At 39.6% G+C, this 21,587-nt stretch overlaps 1 protein-coding gene across 1 annotated transcript; it reads right to left on the bottom strand.

The window, feature by feature from the left end:
• Positions 1-5,711: 5,711 nt before the first annotated feature.
• On the bottom strand, positions 5,712-21,478 carry cyp27a1.1 (cytochrome P450, family 27, subfamily A, polypeptide 1.1). Its single transcript, XM_071540473.1, has 9 exons — positions 21,239-21,478; positions 17,515-17,696; positions 11,815-12,014; positions 11,248-11,445; positions 10,664-10,827; positions 9,471-9,637; positions 8,549-8,630; positions 8,059-8,259; positions 5,712-7,494 (listed from the first exon to the last, which is right to left on the bottom strand). The coding sequence occupies exons 1-9, from the start codon at positions 21,476-21,478 to the stop codon at positions 7,363-7,365; spliced, it is 1,566 nt and encodes a 521-aa protein (XP_071396574.1). The 3' UTR covers positions 5,712-7,362.
• Between the last annotated feature and the right edge of the window lie 109 nt (positions 21,479-21,587).

Raw genomic sequence — 21,587 nt, 5'->3', positions numbered from 1 at the left:
GAAAAAACCCAAAGTATTCAACTTATAATGATATGAAATGTAAAATGCAGTAAATCTTAGCATTTTTGAAGTTGTAACCAGCAAATGTTTGGTATTTGTACTTGATTAAATGACTAAAACGATTCATCGATTATCAAAATTATAATCGATTAATTTTCTCTCAATCAGCTACTCGTTTCAGCACGATATTGCAGTTCACATTCTGTATGCAAGGTTTTTGGATTGCTCAGAAGTTGCCCCTGTGTCATTACACTTTCGAAAATGTTTAGTTAATGTAAGTGGAACCAAAAGTTGAAAATCTTATCCGAAATCCTCAAACTGCCCACCGAGCCGCAATTCAAATCAATCCAAAATAACTCTGAAACATGCATGTGCATCTACTCCAAAAACAAACATGTCCAATCTGCAGTAAAAAACCATCCTGAACACACACGCAGCTTTGTGTTTTGACGCCCACTCATGTCTCTGCATACATTCAGTCAGGCACACCGCGCATTCCTCCTGCTTACCTTTCTCAGGCTCTCTTTCTTCTTCTCCTCATTTTGGTAAACAGGCATTTGCAGAAAATCGTCTTCACAACAGATGAAGCTCACTGTGCATCCCATCCGGGCGAACTCAGACCGCAGGCGAACAAACCCATTCAAAACAACCAGACCTGCTCCTTCTCCCCCAGCCGCTGCGGTAAGATCACTCAGGTGGACTAGTGTGACTTTTATTCCGCTCGAACACACGACAGAGTTGCACAATCAGTCTCGCATCAATGCCGCCAATCGGATATTATAAATTCGTTGTTTTTTTTTACGCCATTCCAAAATTTGTTTCGGAAATCCGCTGCTGAAATCCAGCCGGACTTGAGTTCAGCCTCCACGCGCCTTTAACAGCCGACTGACTTCCCGCTGCAGACAGCAAACAGAGAGTTTAGTGAAGGACAAACAGGTAGCCTGCAGCGCTTTATCACAGTCAGTCAGTCAGTCTCTCTCTCTCTCTCTCTCTCTCTCTCTCTCTCTCTCTCTCTCTCTCTCACACACACACACACACACACACACGCACACACACACACACACACAATCAACATACTTTGTATATAACGCATATTTAAGCCTGATCATCGCCTAATAAACTTTAAACGTGAATGCTTAAACTGATGGTTTGGGTATTGATGATTTAAAATGTTATAACTGATGACTGGGAATGTTTCCACTGATGACTGGGAATGTTTTAACTGACAATTGGGGAATGTTTTAATTCATAATTGCGGGGTTTATAAATCGATGATTGGGAATGTTTTAATTCCTAATTGGGAGTTTATAAATCGATGTTTGGGAATGTTTTAATTGGAGGTTGCAGCCTTAATTGGTTGGTTGCTTGGGTCTGTCTCTTATTTTATTTTATTTTTTTTCTGTGTAAAAGTGGGTCTCAAGTCCCTCAGCGTATTAAATAAAGGTTAAATGAAGGCTTTGTGTGTGTGTGTGTGTGTGTGTGTGTGTGTGTGTGTGTGTGTGTGTGTGTGTGTGTGTTGGGGAGTGGGGTTGACTATTTGCAGGCTCATATACACGTCAGCTTTCCCCGTAGAGAGAAATAGACAGCTTCATTTAGAGACTGGAGACAGCCCATGGTCTGCTCATAAGCTAATATCACACTGTCATATTACTTTACAGTTGCGTGGTGTGGTTTAGGTTACCACTCAAAACTGGAGAAGCGTGAGTTTATAATAGGCTACATGTGTGCACAAGTTTTCAACCCCCAACTGGAATAAAAATCTATTATTATGTATTAAATGTCTGAGTTTTGATTATTTGATCCCATGCACTGTAAGAGAATAAATCCCTAAAAGTGTGTTATAACATTACATGTTTACATGCCCGGTATAAAGTGGACAGAGGTCTGGCCTTGGGCTCAGTAATGACCTCCAGTCCCAGCTGCTTCAGCAAACAACTGGCTTCAGATCAGTTCTTATAGCTGCACTGGGCTTCCTAAGGGGATTTGAATGGCACTGGTGAAGTTCAAGTGCTTTGTGCTTTTCATGCAGTCACGCTGCCCCCTGCTGGATAATATGTGAAGTAGAGAGAGCAACAGCAATTTCCTCAAATACGGATATCACTGAATTTCAGCTTTGAAATACCTTTATTGCCCCATTGCCCTATGACAGTTTGGTCTATTTTAACAAACATTCACTACGATCTCAGACAGACAGTGGCGAGGAGGAAGAGATTATCTCATATTCTACTGTGTGATGTCACACTGATTTACAAATCATGACAAGATGAAAAACTGACTATAGCCAGGATGATTTTCTGGAAATCAAATTGGATAAAAAAAAAAGTTCAGTCATACAATAAAAAAAATGATTCCTCTTCTGATGCACCACTTTACTGATTTTATTCATTCAAAGTTTATATTCAGGTACATCAAAATACATATTAGCAATGAATACAAAAAATACTGTGCTATGTTTTGGCTATAAAAGAAACTTTAAACTTTCACTTTCTATTCAATCAATTCAGGAGATGAATTTCCTTCACAATTCAAAAACTGTAAATCTTTTGTGATAAAAACGTTCTTACATCCAATTCATAGAGAAAGTACTGTGAATGAAGGTTCTATTATTATCATGTGAAATACAGTAGAATTTACATTTGAGTGAACTATAGGTAAAAGGTAAATGAAGGGCTCCCAAATTGGCCAAAAGACTGAGCAAAATAATGGGAGGAGGGAAACCACTCACAAAATCCATTAAAGCTTAACATCACAAAAATCATCACATTAAAGGGTAACTTCGGTATTTTTCAACCTGGACCCTATTTTCCCTTTTCCCATCTTTTTGTGTCTAAGTGACTAAAGGGGACAACAATTTTTGAAATTGGTCCAGTATTGAGATTTCAAAAATTGTTGTCCCCTTTAGTCACTTAGACACAAAAAGATGGGAAAATAGGGTCCAGGTTGAAAAATACCAAAGTTACCCTTTAAGCTTGAATACATTTGAGTGAACTGAAATCTGATCTGGTGATATATACTGTATGTAGTATATACAGATGATTGCATATGGGTATTTACATATAAAGAGTTTTGTTCCAAAATGAGATTTATCCACCATTTGAGAAAAAAGTGATATACACTCTTACAAAATGACTGATAGCACAACAAATCCGTTTTTTATGATTGTAGGTAATTGAAGTCCTTGGCTGACAGAATTAGCCTACAACACTTTTACAGCAAGCTCTGTTTCTGTCCGAGCTCTGTTTAGCACAATCAATCAGCTTGTACAACCTGCTCCCGCTGCTATCTCTGCCACCTCAACTGACGATTGTGAATTGTATTTATTATTTTTTGTCAACAAGATCAATAGAATCTGATCCAACATTGTGCCCCCGTCCTCCGCTTCTGAACCACCTAGTAGTGTTTTAAATTTACTAAGCCACTTTGCCCCATTACCATGCACAACCTCATAGAGACAATTTCTCATCTGTCTTCCTGCCATCTTGATATCTTACCCTCCAAATTCTTTAAAGAGGTCCTACCTGTCATTGGCCCTGCTGTACTCACTATTATAAACCTGTCCCTCACCTCTGGTTATGTCCCCGATCAATTTAAGACAGCTAGTGTCCAGCCCCTTTTAAAAAAACCTGGTCTCGATCCCTCTGTTCTGAACAATTTTAGAACCATCTCAAAATTACCTTTCATTTCTAAAGTACTGGAAAAACTTGTCTCTGAGCAGCTTCTTCAAGTTGTTGAAGGGAATAATATCTTTGATAAATTTCAATCTGGCTTTCACCAAAAACACAAACTGCTTTGTTAAGAGTCACGAATGACATTCTTGTGCAGGCTGATAGGGGGGAACACTCCATCTTGGTCTTACTCGACGTGAGCACTGCCTTCGATACCATTGACCACTCCATCCTCATTAATCAACTAAATACATGCGTTGGTATCTCAGGGAAAGCTCTAGAGTTGTTTGTGTCATATTTGTCAAATAGACGTTTTTCGGTCTCTATGGGTAATAATAATAAACGTAATAATAATAATAAACTTTATTTCCTACAAGAAATGCAGCTCAAAGTGCTTTACAACAAAGAAATTACATGCATGAAAATAGACATACAATGAGCATAACATAAGATGGAAAATAAAACCCACTGAATAATAATAAAAATAAAGTTAAGAAATAGAGTACATAGAATGCATAAAATCAAGTAAAATACAACATTTTAAAAGAAGTGCAGCAGTGCATAAGTGCGAAGCAAGTGCAAAAAAAAAAAAAAAAAAAAAAAGAGTTAAGGCCTGTATCAGGAAAGTCATAGCTAGTTAAAGGCTAAAGTGAAGAGATAGGTTTTTAGCTTTCTTTTAAAAATATTTAGCGAGCCGGCTTCCCTGATATCTATAGGTAGTGTGTTCCATAGCTTTGGGGCATTTTGCTCATCCATTTATTGCCAAAAGACAGGTAGTAATGGAGTTTATAGCAGCAGCATCATTTGGTTCAGCAGAGATGTACAGTTGCGTGTCATCCGCATAACTATGGAAACATACATTGTGCTCTCTAATGATGTCACCAAGTGGCAGCATGTATAGTGAGAGTAATAATGGACCAAGGCAGCTCCCTTGTACAACCCCAAAACAGATGTCATGTAACTGTGTGTAACTGTGTGTCCTCATCCGCTCCGCTGTTATATGGGGTGCCCCAGGGGTCAATCCTCGGTCCTATTCTTTTCTCTCTGTATATGCTTCCCTTGGGCCAGATAATCAGTCGCTTTGGTTGTAGGCCTATATCCTATCATTGTTATGTGGATGACACCCAGCAATATTTTTCAGTAAAAGCAGATGATTTTAGTAACCTAGACACTCTCCACAACTGTTTAGCTGTGATAAAGGACTGGATGTCACTCAACTTTCTTCAGTTAAATTCTGACAAAACTGAGCTTCTCATTATGGCCCTGAAAATACTACAAATGGCATTTTTCATTGTATTGGCCCACTTGTCCCCTATGTCAAAACTAACGCTAGGAATCTTAGCGTTATATTTGACCCTAAATTGAAATTCGAACACCATGTCAACAAATTGGTTCAATCCTATTTTTTTCAACTCAGAAACATTGCAAAATCAGACCATTATTATCAGCCTCTGACTTAGAACGTATCATTCATGCCTTCATTGTTTCCCGTCTCGACTACTGCAATGCCTTAGTCAAGCTTCCCTGGCACGTCTTCAGCTCGTACATAATGCAGCAGCTAGGCTATTAACTGGCCGTAGATCTCACATCACTCCGATTTTAGCCTCACTGCATTGGTGAAGTGATGTTCAGGATCGATTTTAAGATTCTTTTAATCACTTATAAGGCACTACACGGTTTAGCTCCTGCCTACATTTCCGAGCTACTAATCCCTTACACTACCGAGCGGTCACTTAGGTCATCCAACCAAAACCTGTTGGCCAGACCGCGTAGCCTACCAAACAAAAAACCAAAGGCGACTGCGCTTTTGCTATGTGCATTATGTCTGTATGTAGGCCTACTTTTGAATGTTTTTTCTTGTATGTGCTTTGTGTTTGAGTTCTCTTTTTCTCTCTTTCTGTGCCGATGTTGATGTAAAGCACTTTGTAAACCTGTTAAAGAAGGTGCTATTGTAGCGTGTAGAGTCGAAAATATCTAATTTAGAATTAAGTAAAGGTATGGAAATATGAAACTTTGATCAAGATATCATATTACACTCGTAGGGGCACCACCTTCATAGATGAGGGAAAAACAGACCTTTACTTGGCTATAATAATCAGTCATCAATCTAAAGATTATGAGATCTTTTCAGTTCAGGGATTGCTTTTCTCTGCAGACAAGGAAACAAAGAACAACTTTATAATGAATGAATACATTTATTAACTACCTACTAGACAAACAAACAACAAACAACACAAACAAACATGTAGCCATGAAACGGGAAAATGTATGGTAACTGGACAGATGATAAACCAGAATAAAACACTAAACTATAGGTTGACTCATGAAATGAGAATGAAATAAAATAAAAGGAGAATGAAGTGAAAATAAAATGAGAAGGATAGAAACATTGGAATGAAAATTATTGGCAACAGTAAATAGTGGTATGTCAATTTAGATCTATTACATAGGCTCAACCAATCACTGTTGTCAATCGGTGAACATTATGAAACCTGTAGCTAAACAAACACTTATGGATTGCATAAAACCATTACATGAAACATGATTAGACAATAAAACTTTCACTGTTCAAACTTTTCTGTGAACTGAGTTGTTTTAGCAGAATAGCCTAGATGCACACTTATAATCTTAATATTTAAATCACTAATACATAGTAACTTTGGTGGTTGATATAGGGAAACAATGAAATAGAACATAATTATCAACGTGGGGGCCAAGAATGGTAAATATAACCAGACCTTAACTATTGTGATGATAATTAAAATACCTATGCATATATGATTAACTAATTTAGTATAGTACTTCACACTATTCTAAACTCATTGGGGACATTAGGAGATACAAAGTAGAGGAAAAAGGAGAGAACTAAACCAAGAATGAAAGGAATTTATGGATTTACAATTTTTATGGCCCTTTCTCTCGAGAACGATGGGAGTTCCTACAGGACTACAGAGAAAGGAGAAACAATTCCTGATCCGTTTGGTAACATGATACAGAATTGTTTTACCGTCATAACATTCACATTATTAAACTCAACACAAATTCCTGAATACTTTAACATCAAACATGACTATCTAAACCCATGTAAAGATGAAGAAATTGAATAATGCAAATAACCCTTATATAAAACATCACAGTTAACATTAGACATATACATTAGGGTCCGTTACATTGTGATAACCAAAGTCTCATGAGTCTGTATCGAAGATTTCTCCTGATTTTGGACACATTCTAATGTGTCTCATCAAACTCTCTGACGCCTAGGAGGCCGTGTGTGTGTGTGTGGATCCTATATATCCTAAATATTGGACTTTTGGATCCATAGTGCAATTGTACAAAACACTTGGATTAAGCTGCACAAGCTGTTATTTGATGGACATTTTATGCTTTTTTGGAGCTGAAAGAAGATGGCCCCGTTAACTTCAATAGTTTGGGAGAAGGCTGAGATGGAACTATGGGGGCGAACTCACTTTTTTCAAATGGATATATAGCATTGTGGAAATGAACCTCATATGTAGGCCTGGTTGTATCTGAGCCTACACACAAGCATATTGTGTTACAGCAAAGGTTTAAATCCTGCTGATGTTATCTCACTCTCTTGATCCATCATACATTCTTAAAAATATAGAAATTTTGAAATATAGCTTTTCTTCATTCAAATGTAACATCCGCATTCAAACCAATCTACACAAACAGATCAAGTTGCAGTGTTACGTCCTCTGTCCAGGAAGTGTAGGTTCACTGGTCGGTCCGCGATTAACACGGTGCGATTGAGGACCTTCACCTCTCCCATTGTGGGGTCTGGTTTGATTTCAAACAGCCTGATTAGCTGCAAGGGAAGAGAAAGAGAAGCTTTGAGTTACTGAAATGACTGTATCTTAGTGCGCTGTAAGACAGTGACACACCAGACAACTTATTGATCTGTTGCTCTGAATGTTTTGCGCAACTGTGCCCAAGGAGTTGCCTCAGAATAGATTTTTGGGCATGTGGCTCACTTGGTTGGCATCTACTTTCCCTAAAAAAAATTGCCTTGTGCATCACTTATGCATACAGTAACCCAATTGCTGTTTAAAATCATACCTTGTGCCTTATAAAAGGTCTTGAACGTTGCAGGTTGCAACAAAAACTATTATGCAAAACTTTACAGTTATACAGTTTTGTAGTAACAACTACAAAATGCTGTTGTCTTTGTGGCTCATCAACCCCTTTGTGTCCCCATGGAATATCTAACTGAATAAAATAAGACTGGCAGTATTTGGGTTACTGGACACTGTCATTTCCAAGCCAGGTTTTGAAGCAGGCACTCACCATGGTTTAATAGAACAAAAGTTTACATATTAGATCCTGTGTATTTAGTAAATGTTTCAAAGAGTTTTACCACCTTGTCACTCACCCGAAACAGAGCCAGGTACATCTCCAGCTCAGCAATCCGGCGACCGACGCAACCTCTAACCCCGAACCCAAACGGGATGGAGCCGAAGGGGTTGGGCCTTTCCCGGCCATCCCGCAGCCACCTCTCCGGCTTAAACTTCCACGGCTCTGGGAACGTCTTCTCATCGTGACTGATGGCGTAGTGACAAAACGTGAAAGCGGTCTGGAGAGACAGCAACCGAGAGCTGAAACACCGAAACTCTGATAATATTCTAATATGTTTGCTAAGCTCCTGTTCTTTTACAGCACTTTGTACATTTCTTAAGAAAAGTACTATACATTTATAGCCATTATTACTATTATTAATATTGTTATTATTATTGTAGAAGTAAAAGAAGTAAACACTGATACTAGATTAGATTTAACATAATAATAACATCTAATAATATGCAGTTATAATGTATTAATTAATTAATTAATGTACAAACAGTCAATTCAAAAGGCAGACCCACCTTCTTTGGAAAACGATATCCATCAATAATAACATCCGTTTCTGTAATGATCCTTGCATTCAGTGGAACCACAGGGTACATCCTGCAAAACAAGGAAAGTATTCATTAACTATTCTGTTACATCGCCACCTTACATCTTGGTAGGAAAACAACAGGTAATTGTAATAAATTAACAGTTGATTATAATCAAATGACAACCACAGCCAATGAGCTGTGCATATGGTAAAGTGCCATATTGGTAGGAAATGCATGTGACATCATGGGAATACTATGAATACTCTATCATTAGTGGCTTAGGGGGGTCATTGTTTCCCCTGACATTTTAGTTTAGTTAGTAGTTTAGTATTTAGTATATGAGACATACATCTTTCCAGCAATGGCTAGAATGTAAACAACAATTTAAAAATGTCATTACAAAATACAAATACTCTAATTTGGATGGAGAGCTTGTGAAATTGTGATGGACAAGCCGTATCATTTGTGATTACTACAGCAGAATAAAACAGATGATATTGTGATTCATCTGTTTTTCATACTATCTATACTATAGATACTATAAATATATAATACTATAAAAATGTATTATATATTTATATAATTTTTGTATTGCGATATATTGAATTTTCGATACATTGTCCCATGTGGTAGAGGTAAGAAACCCAAAAGACAAAGTATAAAATTAGATCATTAAATATACAGAAAAATGAACCTGGAAACTGAAAAGCAATGAAAACTGTAGGTTCAAAAGAACAAACAATAAGTTACTAAATAATTTCCTTATAACTTTGAACCGCCTCTCCTCCTCATCTGAAAGTAACAGATGACGCTTCAATCCAAAACACTTTCCAGCATCATGAGTTCATACATTTTTAACATGGGTGGCCCCAGTGGGAATTGAACCCCCGACCCTGGCCAGTCTCACCTCAGTGTTTCCTTGATGACGGCCTTGAGATACGGCATTCGGGTGACTTCTTGAGCAGAGGGGATCTGGTCAGCCGCTATGCACCGGGACACTTCTTCATACAGAGTGTCCTGTGCTTCAGGATACCTTGACAGCAGGTACATAGCCCACATCAGGGTGTTGGACGTCTTGACAACAAAGAAATGTTAGTGAGGTAGAACAGACAGACAGATGCATACATACATACAGTACACAGTGTACTTACAAATTGCTGTTGTTGCATGAAAAATGTCAAATTGTTCACTTTTCAGGAACTAAGAAAAACGGCCTCGTTTTGAATTTCACCACCACGCATTTTTTACTTTATCTAATTGGTTTTGAAAGGGTTTCATCAGCCCCAGGGGGTGTAAAAGTTCCTCATCCTATAAAACAGTGGTTCTGAACCCATGGGGGTCAGGATCCCCCAGGGGGTCACGAGATAATTTGGGGGGATTGCGAGATGATTTATAGGATAGGAAAAACAGTGAAATATTTCTACTATAAATATTAATTACTATGTGTACTTTTTCAGATTTTCAGATTTTTTCTGAGGAGCCAGGAGAACGAGGAAGGGAGACCACGCCCATGCCAATACACACACAAACAAAACAAAAACAGAGAGAGAGAGAGACAGACGGACAGGGGAGCACTGGGAACACAGGGAAGGGGAAACACAAGGAAACACTAGGGAATCTTCTGGGGGTACGGCTACGGCCATAACAATATGTGATTCAGGAAACAGACCAGCTCACATTTTGACATTTCACAGTGATAATTACAGATTTACAGAATGGCTTTTTTAATAAACCTGGAGTGGCATAAGAAGTCTGCAGAATGGACAGCTTAGTGGTTAGATTTACTGTCTGTCAACTGGGTTCAAGCCTCATGTCAGTAAACCCTGCAGTGTCCTTGGGCAAGTCACTGCATCCCTACCAGCTCCATAGCTCTACAGCTCAGTGGTTCTCAAAGTGAGGTCCGGGGACCACTCCTCCATCAAATGGAGGTGTGTGGTCTAATGCGTATCTATTTGGGGGTCCTTGACATAAAAAATTTTGGGAGCCCCTGCAAAAGCTGACCCTGCACCCTGAGCTCCCTGGATGGGGGCAAGCAAAAAGATACTTTTCCTATGGGGAATCATCTGAAAGTAAAGTCTGTTGGTAAAGTATCTCATTTACCGTGTCCACTCCAGCTAATAAAAGCTCTGCAATGCTGCCGTACACCTCTTTACTGCTCATCTGAGTGTTTGACAGGAGGTATGTTAGGTATTCGCCCTCCACTTCCTGGTCATTGTCCACACGCTGCTGGATGGCCTCCATCTTCTTGTCAATCAACTTTCCAGCTATAACAAGTCCGGAAATGGAAGAGTTTTGTTTTAGTTTCCATCATTTGAAAAACGTAACGCCTAGTCTTACAAAGTGATAAATAGCACAAAAAATAAAACAAATTCTTGCGCTTTGTTCTTCAGTCTTGTGCATAATACACATTTTATTCTTTCATGTCTTTGTATTGTAATTATTTAATTACCATTACAAGTAGTAGTAGCAGAACCATAGCAAAATCAGCAGCCACAACAGCAGCCATATTGTTGATGCAGATGCAGTTGAACTGATTTGTGATTTACTTGAAACAGTTATTGTAATTGTTTCGTCTCAACATTGCGATTGTTATTGTGTATTTATGTGTAATATAATGTTAATCACATGTTTAGCCTCTCAGCAGTAGCTAAACTGTATTTGTCATCACAACCTGTGAAACTCACCAAATGTGAAGATGCCCTCCCAGCCTGCGATGTACCACCGCCAGTGGGGCACGAGCCTGCGGCTCCACTTGGGCATCACCATGACAACCATGCTGTTGGAGAACATCTGGGCTATGGAGTCGATGAAGTCTTGCGTACCTGTGGGGATTTCCTTCTCCAGACAGCCAATCCTCGTCTCAAACAAGATGGAGGAGATACCTGAGCGGCAGAGGTTAAAGAAGTTTACCAGAACTCAAAGAGTGCAAAAGGTATCAAAAAACAACCAAAAAAACAAGCATGATAATAATAAGTCTCATAAATTTAAATGTTTTGGCCCAGGAAAACGTAATCATGCCTCGTAGCCTAGTGCACACAGATTTTCCACATATGACAATCAAAGCAGAAAAATGGTGTGCACTCAAAAAAACAATGTTCAAGCTTTCATCATTCCCAGATTTTTCAGTTTTTTGTTATTTTTATCAATGCGCATGATTAAAACATATAAATAGATGAAACATGCAGCTCTATGGTTTCAGCATTCGGGTCTTCTTGGGTGCGCAGCTTCAACTAACATTTGACTCCACATACCCTCCAGGGAGAATCGATACAGCTCATTGGACAGGTTGGTCACCAAGTTTCCTGTAGGGCTGCTCTGGCGCAGATAGTCGATCCTATTGATCAGGTCCGTCACCACCTCGTTGATCACGTCCCCGTACTGGGCCGAGTCTTTAGGATTGAGCATGCGCTTGTTCAGCATGGTTCTCAGGTTGTACCACTTCTCTCCTTCTCTGGGAACAAACACAATCAGATTCAGAATGAGGAAGCAAAACTTAGCCAATACAATTTTGCCAAGTTTCAAGTGTCTAAACAGGTGATCTGATTTGTTTGTGACCTGAACGCAAAACTGATGAGTAGGCCTAGTCATGACGATCAAAACGAGAATACTGTAGTGTTTACAAGAACCATGCACAGTAGGCTACAGGGTTAAAGAAGAATACCGGTGTCATTTAGAGTTGCTCTCATTTACGACCGTCTCCATCTAGTTTATATTTCCCCCAATCATTTTGCAATGTACTGTATACTGTATTAATTTATATTAATTTTTACGTTTTTACGTTTACTAATTTTTCACTGTTTTTAAAATACAAACTTTATGGTGTCAAACCTAGCAAAGAAACCCTAACAAAGACACCCTAAATAAAAAGACAAGATGCGTCAATAAAGTTTGTAAGGTGAGGAATTTTGAGGAATTTTTCCTGTGGGTGTCAGGTGATTGACAGCAAGCAGAGCGTAACATAATGTGCGCTGATGTGAAAACACTCAACTTAGGCACAATCAAATAACACTAAAACAGAAACTCTGACAAAACCAAATTAAGGCTTTGTGTTTACTGTGATGGATTAACTAGCTCAGGCAATTTTCAAGTCTGTGGAAGTTGTTTTTCATATTGTACAAGAATGAAAGGCAGCAAATGGCTTCTTCTGAAAGGAGGAAAACAAGCCCTGATGTCTCCAACTATGCTGACTGTGCAGACTCCACCAGCAATAATGGAGATCTGAATAATCTAGATGATTGGAAAGAACTTAAAAATCACCGCAATTGCCCTAATTGGAAACACAGAATGACTTAAATCATTGGTATAATAGAATATATGACTGAATGGATGGCATTATGATCTTGTCCACAGAGAAGCTAGACGAATACCATCCCAGGGTGTGACAGCAGTTCTTGACAATAGTGCACTACAACAGCTGTAAAACAATATTATTGTAATAATAAGTAATTAACGGTGTGTATTACGAGCATGCTTTTCTACAGAAACTCAAGAAACAGGCCAAAGATCATGTGACTACAGTGAATAGCTGATCTGAATCCACATAATATCCCTAGGCTATATGCATCACAAGTTTTATATTCATATTACTGACGTCTGACGACACCAGCTATAATGAGCAATGCTTAATGTTCACTCTAATACTTGATCCTGATTTTACTCCAAACAAAGGACCAACGATTTTTTCACAGCATATGTTCATCTGTAAAAATGAGGAGCTGCATCATTGTTGGCACCTGGAGCACTGGACAATGAACTTTTTAGCCATTTGTTTGTGTGACAGGTAGGACCTGCCCACTAGATAATCACTGTCACCTGTGAGATAATGAGAGTATAAAGCTGCCTGTTTCTGGCTTGTACTTGGAAGCTGCATTGTTTGGTGAATACTGGTTATGTGTGATGCATGTGAAGCAAACAGCTTATTGTTGACTTAACTGGTGGTTGGAGCAGCAACCCACCTTAAGGAGTTGCCATATACTTGGGTGATCAGTGTTCCAATTGCAGCTACACATTTGCTTTTCATTTCTATCATGTTCTATGATTGTAATGTATTCATAACTTTTAGGTGATAAGTGTTCCAATTGCAGCAGTAGCATTGGGAAGGATGAGAACCACATTGAGGTAGGATGCCCTTATTTGATATTGCTGTTACATATTGTTTGATTGGAGACAAATTATTCAACCTTGTGTCATGTTTAGGGCATCCCAGACGTGCTACCTATGGTGCCTTGTGTTGTGAGTGTTCAGATGCGATGCATTAAAGGTAAATAAACATTGTTAGTGGTATTTGTAGGGGAGTGGTCTCCCTGAGGTATTGTACTACAGGAAGTGATTGATATGCACTGAATGTCATTTGTATTTGTTGTGTTGCAGGAAAGCCTTGTCGTGGCTGAGGCTGCCAGCCGCTGTTTGTGTGTATATATAATATTGTAATTGGGTCGATGCAATCACATAGCTTTTTCTTGTAGTATCTTGTCCTACATCCCTTTTAATGCTGTTGGTTGGTTTCAGGCCCATTACCGGAGGGGAATCATTCTCTGTTGGTCCACTGGTGTGAGCGGGAGATGGCATCGGTGTTTAGTTTAATTTACACTTTGGTTCAGGTTTGGTTGTTCACCGTTGGTAAGTAGTAATTATCACATATTGAATCACTATAGATTCACTTGTTTGACTTATGATCACTAACGTGTGTAGATTGTTTTGCACTGCACTGAGTTCTGTTCACTGGCCACTCCCTTGTACTGGTGGTAGCAGAGCCCCTTTGCTCTGGTGGGTCTGGGCCTCCTGTCCCTCTCCCCTTAATTGACTTTTAGCAAACCATAAGACTGATCTTAATGAAAATAAAGTAACTTACATATTTTTATATTGAAACGCACGTCTCTGTTTGGTTCATTCACTTGAACAACTTGTGTGGGTCTCATTAGTTGATTGTAATACCAGCTACTATGCAATTCTATGGTTGAGAGTACCCATTTGGTCACATTTGGTTAGGGGCTGGTTTTGGACAGGAGAGACAAAAGGTCCAATAAGCACCTAACAACAAGTTAGAAATTCACAGATATGAATGTTCTCAGTGGTGTTAAGTTGCAAGATCTCAGATACAAAGTTTAGTTGTTAACAAATGTTAATTTTGTTCTAGTTATGACTATCTGATAACTGTCTGACTCAGACACCACCCTTCTATCTTTTTTTAACTTCTATATATTTTTTTTTAGTTTATTGCAATAAACTGAAAGTTTATTGCAAGGTCCACCATGACCAAACTGGGTTTATTAAATCCAGACTAGCATCTGATAATGTCCGTCACTTGCTTCATGTTATAGATTCAGTTTCAAGGTCAGAAAACCACAGTGCCATTCTTTCACTAGATGCCGAGAAGGCATTTGAATCACTCTTACATCTCTTTAAAACCTTTGAGGTTTTTAGTAATATCTCTGGATATAAAATTAACTGGGCAAAATCAGCATTAATGCCAATGGGTGAATTATGTGGGCAGACACCTTTTACTATTCCTGTCGTTCACAATTTTAAATACTTAGGGGTCTCTATCTATCCTTCCCTTGACACATTAAATACTAACAACTACAATAAAGTCCTAAACAACATAGATGGCGATTTAAAGAGATGGGGTACACTCCCTACCTCCTTTCAGTCTAGAATTTCAGTCATTAAGATGAATGTATTGCCTCGTATTAATTTTATTAGCTCAATGATACCTGTAGCCCCACCGGATGGCTACTGGAAGAAGTTGCATTCTGTTATCAGCACTTTTTTGTGGAACAAGAAAAAACCCAGAATCAAAACTTCTACCTTGCAAAGGCATCAATTATCAGGAGGCATTAACCTGCCTAATTTTGAATGGTATTCATGGTGTTTTGCTCTGCGTCCACTTACTACCTGGTTGAATCCAGAGACTTGTGTGTCATGGCGCCCCATTGAAGAACAATTAACATATCCACATAATCTACCAAATTTGATATATTCCAACATACCCCATAAGATAGTGAAACAGGATTTTGGGCCAATTATATCATACCTTTTCACTGTGTGGCATAAAGTCCAGCAATTTGCTAAAATTTGCAACAAATTCTTTCATCAATCTCCAATTTTCCATAATTATTCTCTTTTGATAGATGGGAAGCCAATTTTCTTTCCATAGTGGGGTGACAAAGGTGTTCATACTCGACATACTAAGACATTGTAGGACAACAAGGTCTCCATGAATTCCAAGATTCACAAAGGTCCTATAATCTTCTGGGCACTTCTTTCTTTTTTTTATCTACAGTTGCATGCAGCAATGCATGCTAAAGGTGTCCCATTGGGCACTGATTTGGAAACTCCCTTCATTTGATGGCGCCAAAGGTAAAAACAATGGTATTGTCTCTGACCTTTATAAATTTATAACTGAGTCCTCATATAAACCTTTGCCACTTAACAGACTCTGGAAGAGAGATATCAATACTTCCTCAGATCTGGATTGGCACACTATATGGTCAAATATATCCTTGTCATCCAGAAATCCAAACCATCAAATGATACACCTCGAAGATTACAACAAATGAAACTCAGAGCTAATCCATATTGCGACTTTTGTCCAGACAATACCATCGGCACTTTTCTTCATATGGTCTGGCAGTGCCCAGAGGTTAATAGATTTTGGGAAAATGTCTCAAGTATTATGTCTAGTATTATGGAGAGAGTCATCCCTCACTCACAGTGTCTGCTATTACTTAATGACACCTCCTCTTTGGAGCTAACTACAAATGATAGGCGCCACTTGTTAGCTGGTCTCACAGCTGCTAAAAGGATGGTAGCTTGTCGCTGGAAACCACCACATGCACGGTGAGGGAATGGCTCTCTTCCTACCGGGATATAGCACAGCTGGAGCTTTCTATAGCACGATTACATTATGCCAAAACGCTAAATATTATTTGCTGGTCAAAGCTACTAGAAAAAAATAGTGTTTTATTATAAATACTTGTGGTTAACTATCTGCTTACTGCTTACTTGTTTAGAATATTATATATACTGTATATACTATATGTACATTCTTTGGTTACTTCATATATATACATATATTTTAGGTATACTCTTGGCTATTTCTGTGGATATTATCATGGATGATGGAAGAAATTAGCATAATTATCTAATTCCTTTGTGTCTGAATGCTGCTGGTTTATGTCTATAATGATGATGGGATTCCTGGGTAGCAGGGGGATGGGGTTGGGAGGAATGGGTGGGTTGTACTGGTAGTTTTGTTAATGATTGTTTGCTGTTTTTGTGTCTATTTTTGTATTTTTATCTATGTACACTGCCTTGGTTCATCATGTTAGGGGTTAGAGGGAGTGGGTTGGTGGGAGGAAAACAAGGGAAATGGGAAGGGGGGGGGATCGGTTGTAGTACACTTTGCTTTGTTTGCCTTGTGTCACTTTTGTGACTGTGATGGTGCTCCCCCTTCCTTATACACACAATAAATAATTGATCACAAAAAAAAAGTGAAAGTGTAGTTATTGCAAGTTTATTGCAAGGACAGTGTGCACACTGTCTTTTTACTTGCAATAAACTTTAAAACTTTAAAAACTTGCAATAACCTTTTACTTGCAATAAACTTTAAGTTTATTAAAGTTTAAGTTAATATACTTTAGGTTTATTGCAAGCAAAAGGACAGTGTGCGGGAATTCTCTCTTCTCTTGCCTATGGACATTTCCTCCTACGCACCTGTCTACAAGAAACTGAAGGTGTGCATGAGCTTCTACAGTCAACCTTTCAGTCCCAGAACAATCTCTTTCACAACCAAATTACCCAGCTGCCACCTTCATTTGTGACAATCCATTCCGCTCACATGACAGGACTTTGCCCTGGAAAGCAGTTAAGGATTACAAATTTCACAAGTCTGACAGCATTTTATGTACAGCGAGCGCAGAGCAATGGAAATGCTGATGTGTGAGCCTTACTCTGTGAAAGGTCCATAGCCGAGTCCCCTCATGTCGCGATACTCCGTCCACAGGGACATGTCTCCTCGGCTGGGGAACTTCTCATCCTTCCTCAGGACTTCCTCCAGCAGCTTCGCACTGTTCACACACACTGACTTCAGTCCTCCTCTGTAGATGGGACCATACAGCTGCTTCTCATATACCTAAAATTGGAGGCAAAGAGAATGTGAGGAGAGTAGACAGAGAAACCTGGCTGCAAGGAATCTTGAAAAACAACTTTAAATCCCTGCGCACACATCTGTATCATCAAGGCCAACAGCAATTAGGGTTCAGACCAAGATAATAATAAGCTGATAATAAGAAGAAGAATATACTTTAATATCGCTGTTGTCGGTTGAAAACCTTGTTTCTCCAGAACTTTTCAGTATCTAAGGAGAACAGTCTTGTTTTCAGTTTGACCATCATGCATTTTGAGTTCATCTAATCATTTGTCACGGTTTCATAAATCCAAAGGTTGTAGAATTTTCTCAACCCATAGAGCAACATGTGATCCTTCCATTGAAGATAAAACATTAAAATCACCAAAATTGGAGTTGCAAAGTGTAGGTACAATCCCTCAGCCGTCCTGAAAACTACAGTTCCCTATGTAAAGAACTACAACGGTTTCCTGTGGTAACCCCCCTGAACATCCAAAACCGTGCCCTGATAGGCTGCCAGCCATTTCACACCTAGGTGTGAAATCACCTGTCTTAAAAACCAAGTGCTGTCTCTCAAGCCCTCTGGGGCTCCCCTCTGTCTCTCAAGCTCTCTCTTGAGCGCTCTCCTGGTGGCTGCACAGAAGGACTGGTGTCCCTTCTCCTGCAGACCCAAGGCCTGTACTGTCTCCTGCCTGCTCCAAAATGGAGTGAATATGTGCAGCCTACCCTGTCTTCCCTGCAGAAGCAAACTGCGGATGTGAAAGGAACTTTCCTCTGCTGAGAAAGCAGAGTGACCAGAACCAGGACCCAATCAGAGGCCTACACCAGAAGCCTACGACGTGCTGAGGAGCGCACACAACTCTCTCCCGTTTCTGCCACATGCAACAGATGTGGCCAACAGAGAGAAACACAGCTGGATCACCGACCCAGACATCAGGACAACAGAGTAATACTTTTCCCTGGAAAACCAGAGTTTTGAAACCACAAGCTTTGAACCGCTCACAACGCGACAAACAAAGGACTCCAAGTAAGACTGTAACAACTGGGCATATAGCATAGCAACAGCATTAGGAAAATAACATATATATATATTCAATGAAGTGAATGTAAACTGTTTACTAATGTTGAATTATTGATATGTATTGTATTTACAAACTGTTAGTCAGTTAACACTAAATCCGTCCCACATGTTAGATAGTTAAAATACACACAAACTCAGGGTTTGCATGTAGGCTATTTTAACTCCACTAACATGATCTAACTTCATGATCTCATAACATCAAAGAATATATCGTTATTCTTCTTACTCATACTCTATTGTTAGATAAAATCCTGGAATTCTCATTCAACTTAGTTTACCAACTCCACCAAGCCTACACAGCTTTCCCTCCATCTAGGCATATGGTTTATGACCCTTTGTTCCCCTCCCTAACAAAGGGCCAGTACCTGGCCATGCAGCCAGCATGCTCATACATACCCTATAGTTAAGGACCCATGCACACACACACACACACACTTGTAAATAATTTGTATTAGTTTGTGTTACTTTTAATCAATAAATTGTGTGTTGATACAAAAAGGGTCTTGTGTCTGTATTACAGAATGCATGAATGAACCAACCTCTGCTTCTTACAACTTCTTACAAATATAGGCTAGCCTATTAACAGCACACCAGTTTTCCAGCCTTTTTATTAAACAGTTCTGTAAATAAGGTACGGTATCCTTAGACTCTATTGAAGCCAGCAAAAATAGCCAGTAGAGTTAAAGTTATTAAAGTTACTCGCCAATTACAGTGTGAAGATGTACGTTAGCTAACTTGTGTTTACTTGTGCTATTATAGAGCCGACTGTACAACCGCAAACGGGAAGGAACGGGAAGATTTTCAAAAGGGAGTGGGGACCTGGAATCGCCAAAGTGATCAGATGGAGAAGTGAGGCGTGTCAGTGTGTTATTCCCAGGAGCAACATTAAAACCAGCCCTGCGTTCAGCCCCGACAAAACGTAGCAAAACGTTTATTTAAATGTAAACGGTGGTGCGTTGAACACCCTGTTGTGTTTTGCAAGCGTTGCAACTACGGCAGCTAAGAAGGCCATTCTTTGCGTTCTTTAAATATGTGTTTAATACTACAAAATACGCTCGATGTGACAGTCACTGCCCTTGCCATCCAGAATAGCAGAGAACACCCCAATGGAGTGAAGGGGTTTGTGGAAACTGTGGTTCCTAATTATAGTGATCCAACATTCGCCTCATTTGCATTTCAGGATGACAAGGCAAACATTTCAGGTGAAGGATAATCCACTTCTTACCTTCGAGACTGTGTTACGATCTATATGAGCTAATTATTTTATTATGAGGCCTATCATTATTGCTGATCACTGTTGTGATATGATATTGTAATATTTACCATTTTATATTGAGAGGAGTAGAGTGGAGTAGAAAAGTATGAAAGTGTCACTCCACAATGGTACATACAATAGCAAAAGATGCAAACATGTCTTCTAATTAGTTCAGTTGTTGCAGACACCAAGCTGACACATTTGTAAAGGACTTTTGTTGGATCCATTGTGCGCACTGCCTTTTTAATGCGGCAGGGTTTATATACACGTCGCTGCTGATTGGGTAACACCTCTGACACACCCACCAAACAAGAGACAACGTACCTCCAAGGCCGTTGCACACCGTTTCGAGGAAACACGACGTTCAACCCGGAAACCGTAGCAAAATGGTGCACACCGTTTTCAGATTGAACGTGCCCCAGATCAAACACATTTTATTGTGTACTCCATTGTCGTAATGTCTGTCTTTCTCATGTAGTTATTTAGAAATGGAAAAAATTCTGCTTCCTTAACTTCACTTAATCAGTTCATCACATAGGCAAGTCTGTTCATTTAAACTGTATGATATTATATGATATGATATAACGTTGCTCTCATTAATTATGGTGAAATCAGACCGTTCCTCTGATCAGTGTTGAAAACCGGATGAAATTATCTGCATCTGACTGTACATTGACACAAAACAAATATATAACTTGAACTGCTGACTTGGGCCCATATCTGTTAAGGTCCATTCTACACTGTACTGTAATAAGAAATATGGCTTTACTGTATCTGTAGTCATTGTTTTTACCAGCTACCAGAAGATATGTGAGTATGGCTGAATGCCGCTGTGTTCCCTACACAAAACAGGTCTAGCAGAAAGGGTAAACAATCCTTTCCCCTGTGAACGTCAGCTGACAATAGTTGTTGTTATCTGGAGGTTGCTATGGGAACTAAGGTAACCCAACCGACCATAATGCATTGTCACTGTCTCCAAAGGGGGCAATTATGGTCAATAAAAAGATATCCCTGCAATGAATCATCAAATATGTTTCAACTCAGCATGCACAGCAGATAGAACAAGCAACACCAGAGATTTCTACAACACAGTGCCAAAAAATGTATAAAGAATCAGCAAAATCTTTAAATGCCATTTAAAACAAGAGCGTCATTGTGGACTGGGACTCTTTAATATGTAACCCAGTGTCACCCTGCTGCAGCCTGGTGTACCTGTAGCTCATGCATACGGTTGTAGTATCCCTGAAACACCATTCTGTACAGCAGCTCCAGGAAGGTGACGTGCGGGAGGTCCTCAGGTGTCCGAGGTTTGTCCCGGGAGCCGGACAGGGCCACCGAGGGGGAGGAGGAGCCCCCCACTCCCCTGCAGCAGGCCAGGGCAGAGGCAGGAGGGCACGGCAGCAGCCAGTGGCCACTCCTCTTCACCGCACTCCGGGCCAGCCATGCAGCCATGATGGAGGCAGCAGGAGGAATGCCAAAACACAAGGCTCCTAGTGTATTCCAGAGAATAGCTGGGTGGGGAGGGGCCACCACTCACAGAAAGTTTAACCCTTCCAGCCCA

This window comes from Centroberyx affinis, unplaced genomic scaffold (genome assembly GCF_046629955.1).
Source record: "Centroberyx affinis isolate AG114_WGS23_722 - 3 ecotype Tasmania unplaced genomic scaffold, CSIRO-AGI_Caff_v1 ptg003645l_1, whole genome shotgun sequence".
Classification (NCBI taxonomy): domain Eukaryota; kingdom Metazoa; phylum Chordata; class Actinopteri; order Beryciformes; family Berycidae; genus Centroberyx; species Centroberyx affinis.
Note: the sequence above shows the minus strand (reverse complement) of the source record. Positions and strands in the feature narration are given on the sequence as shown.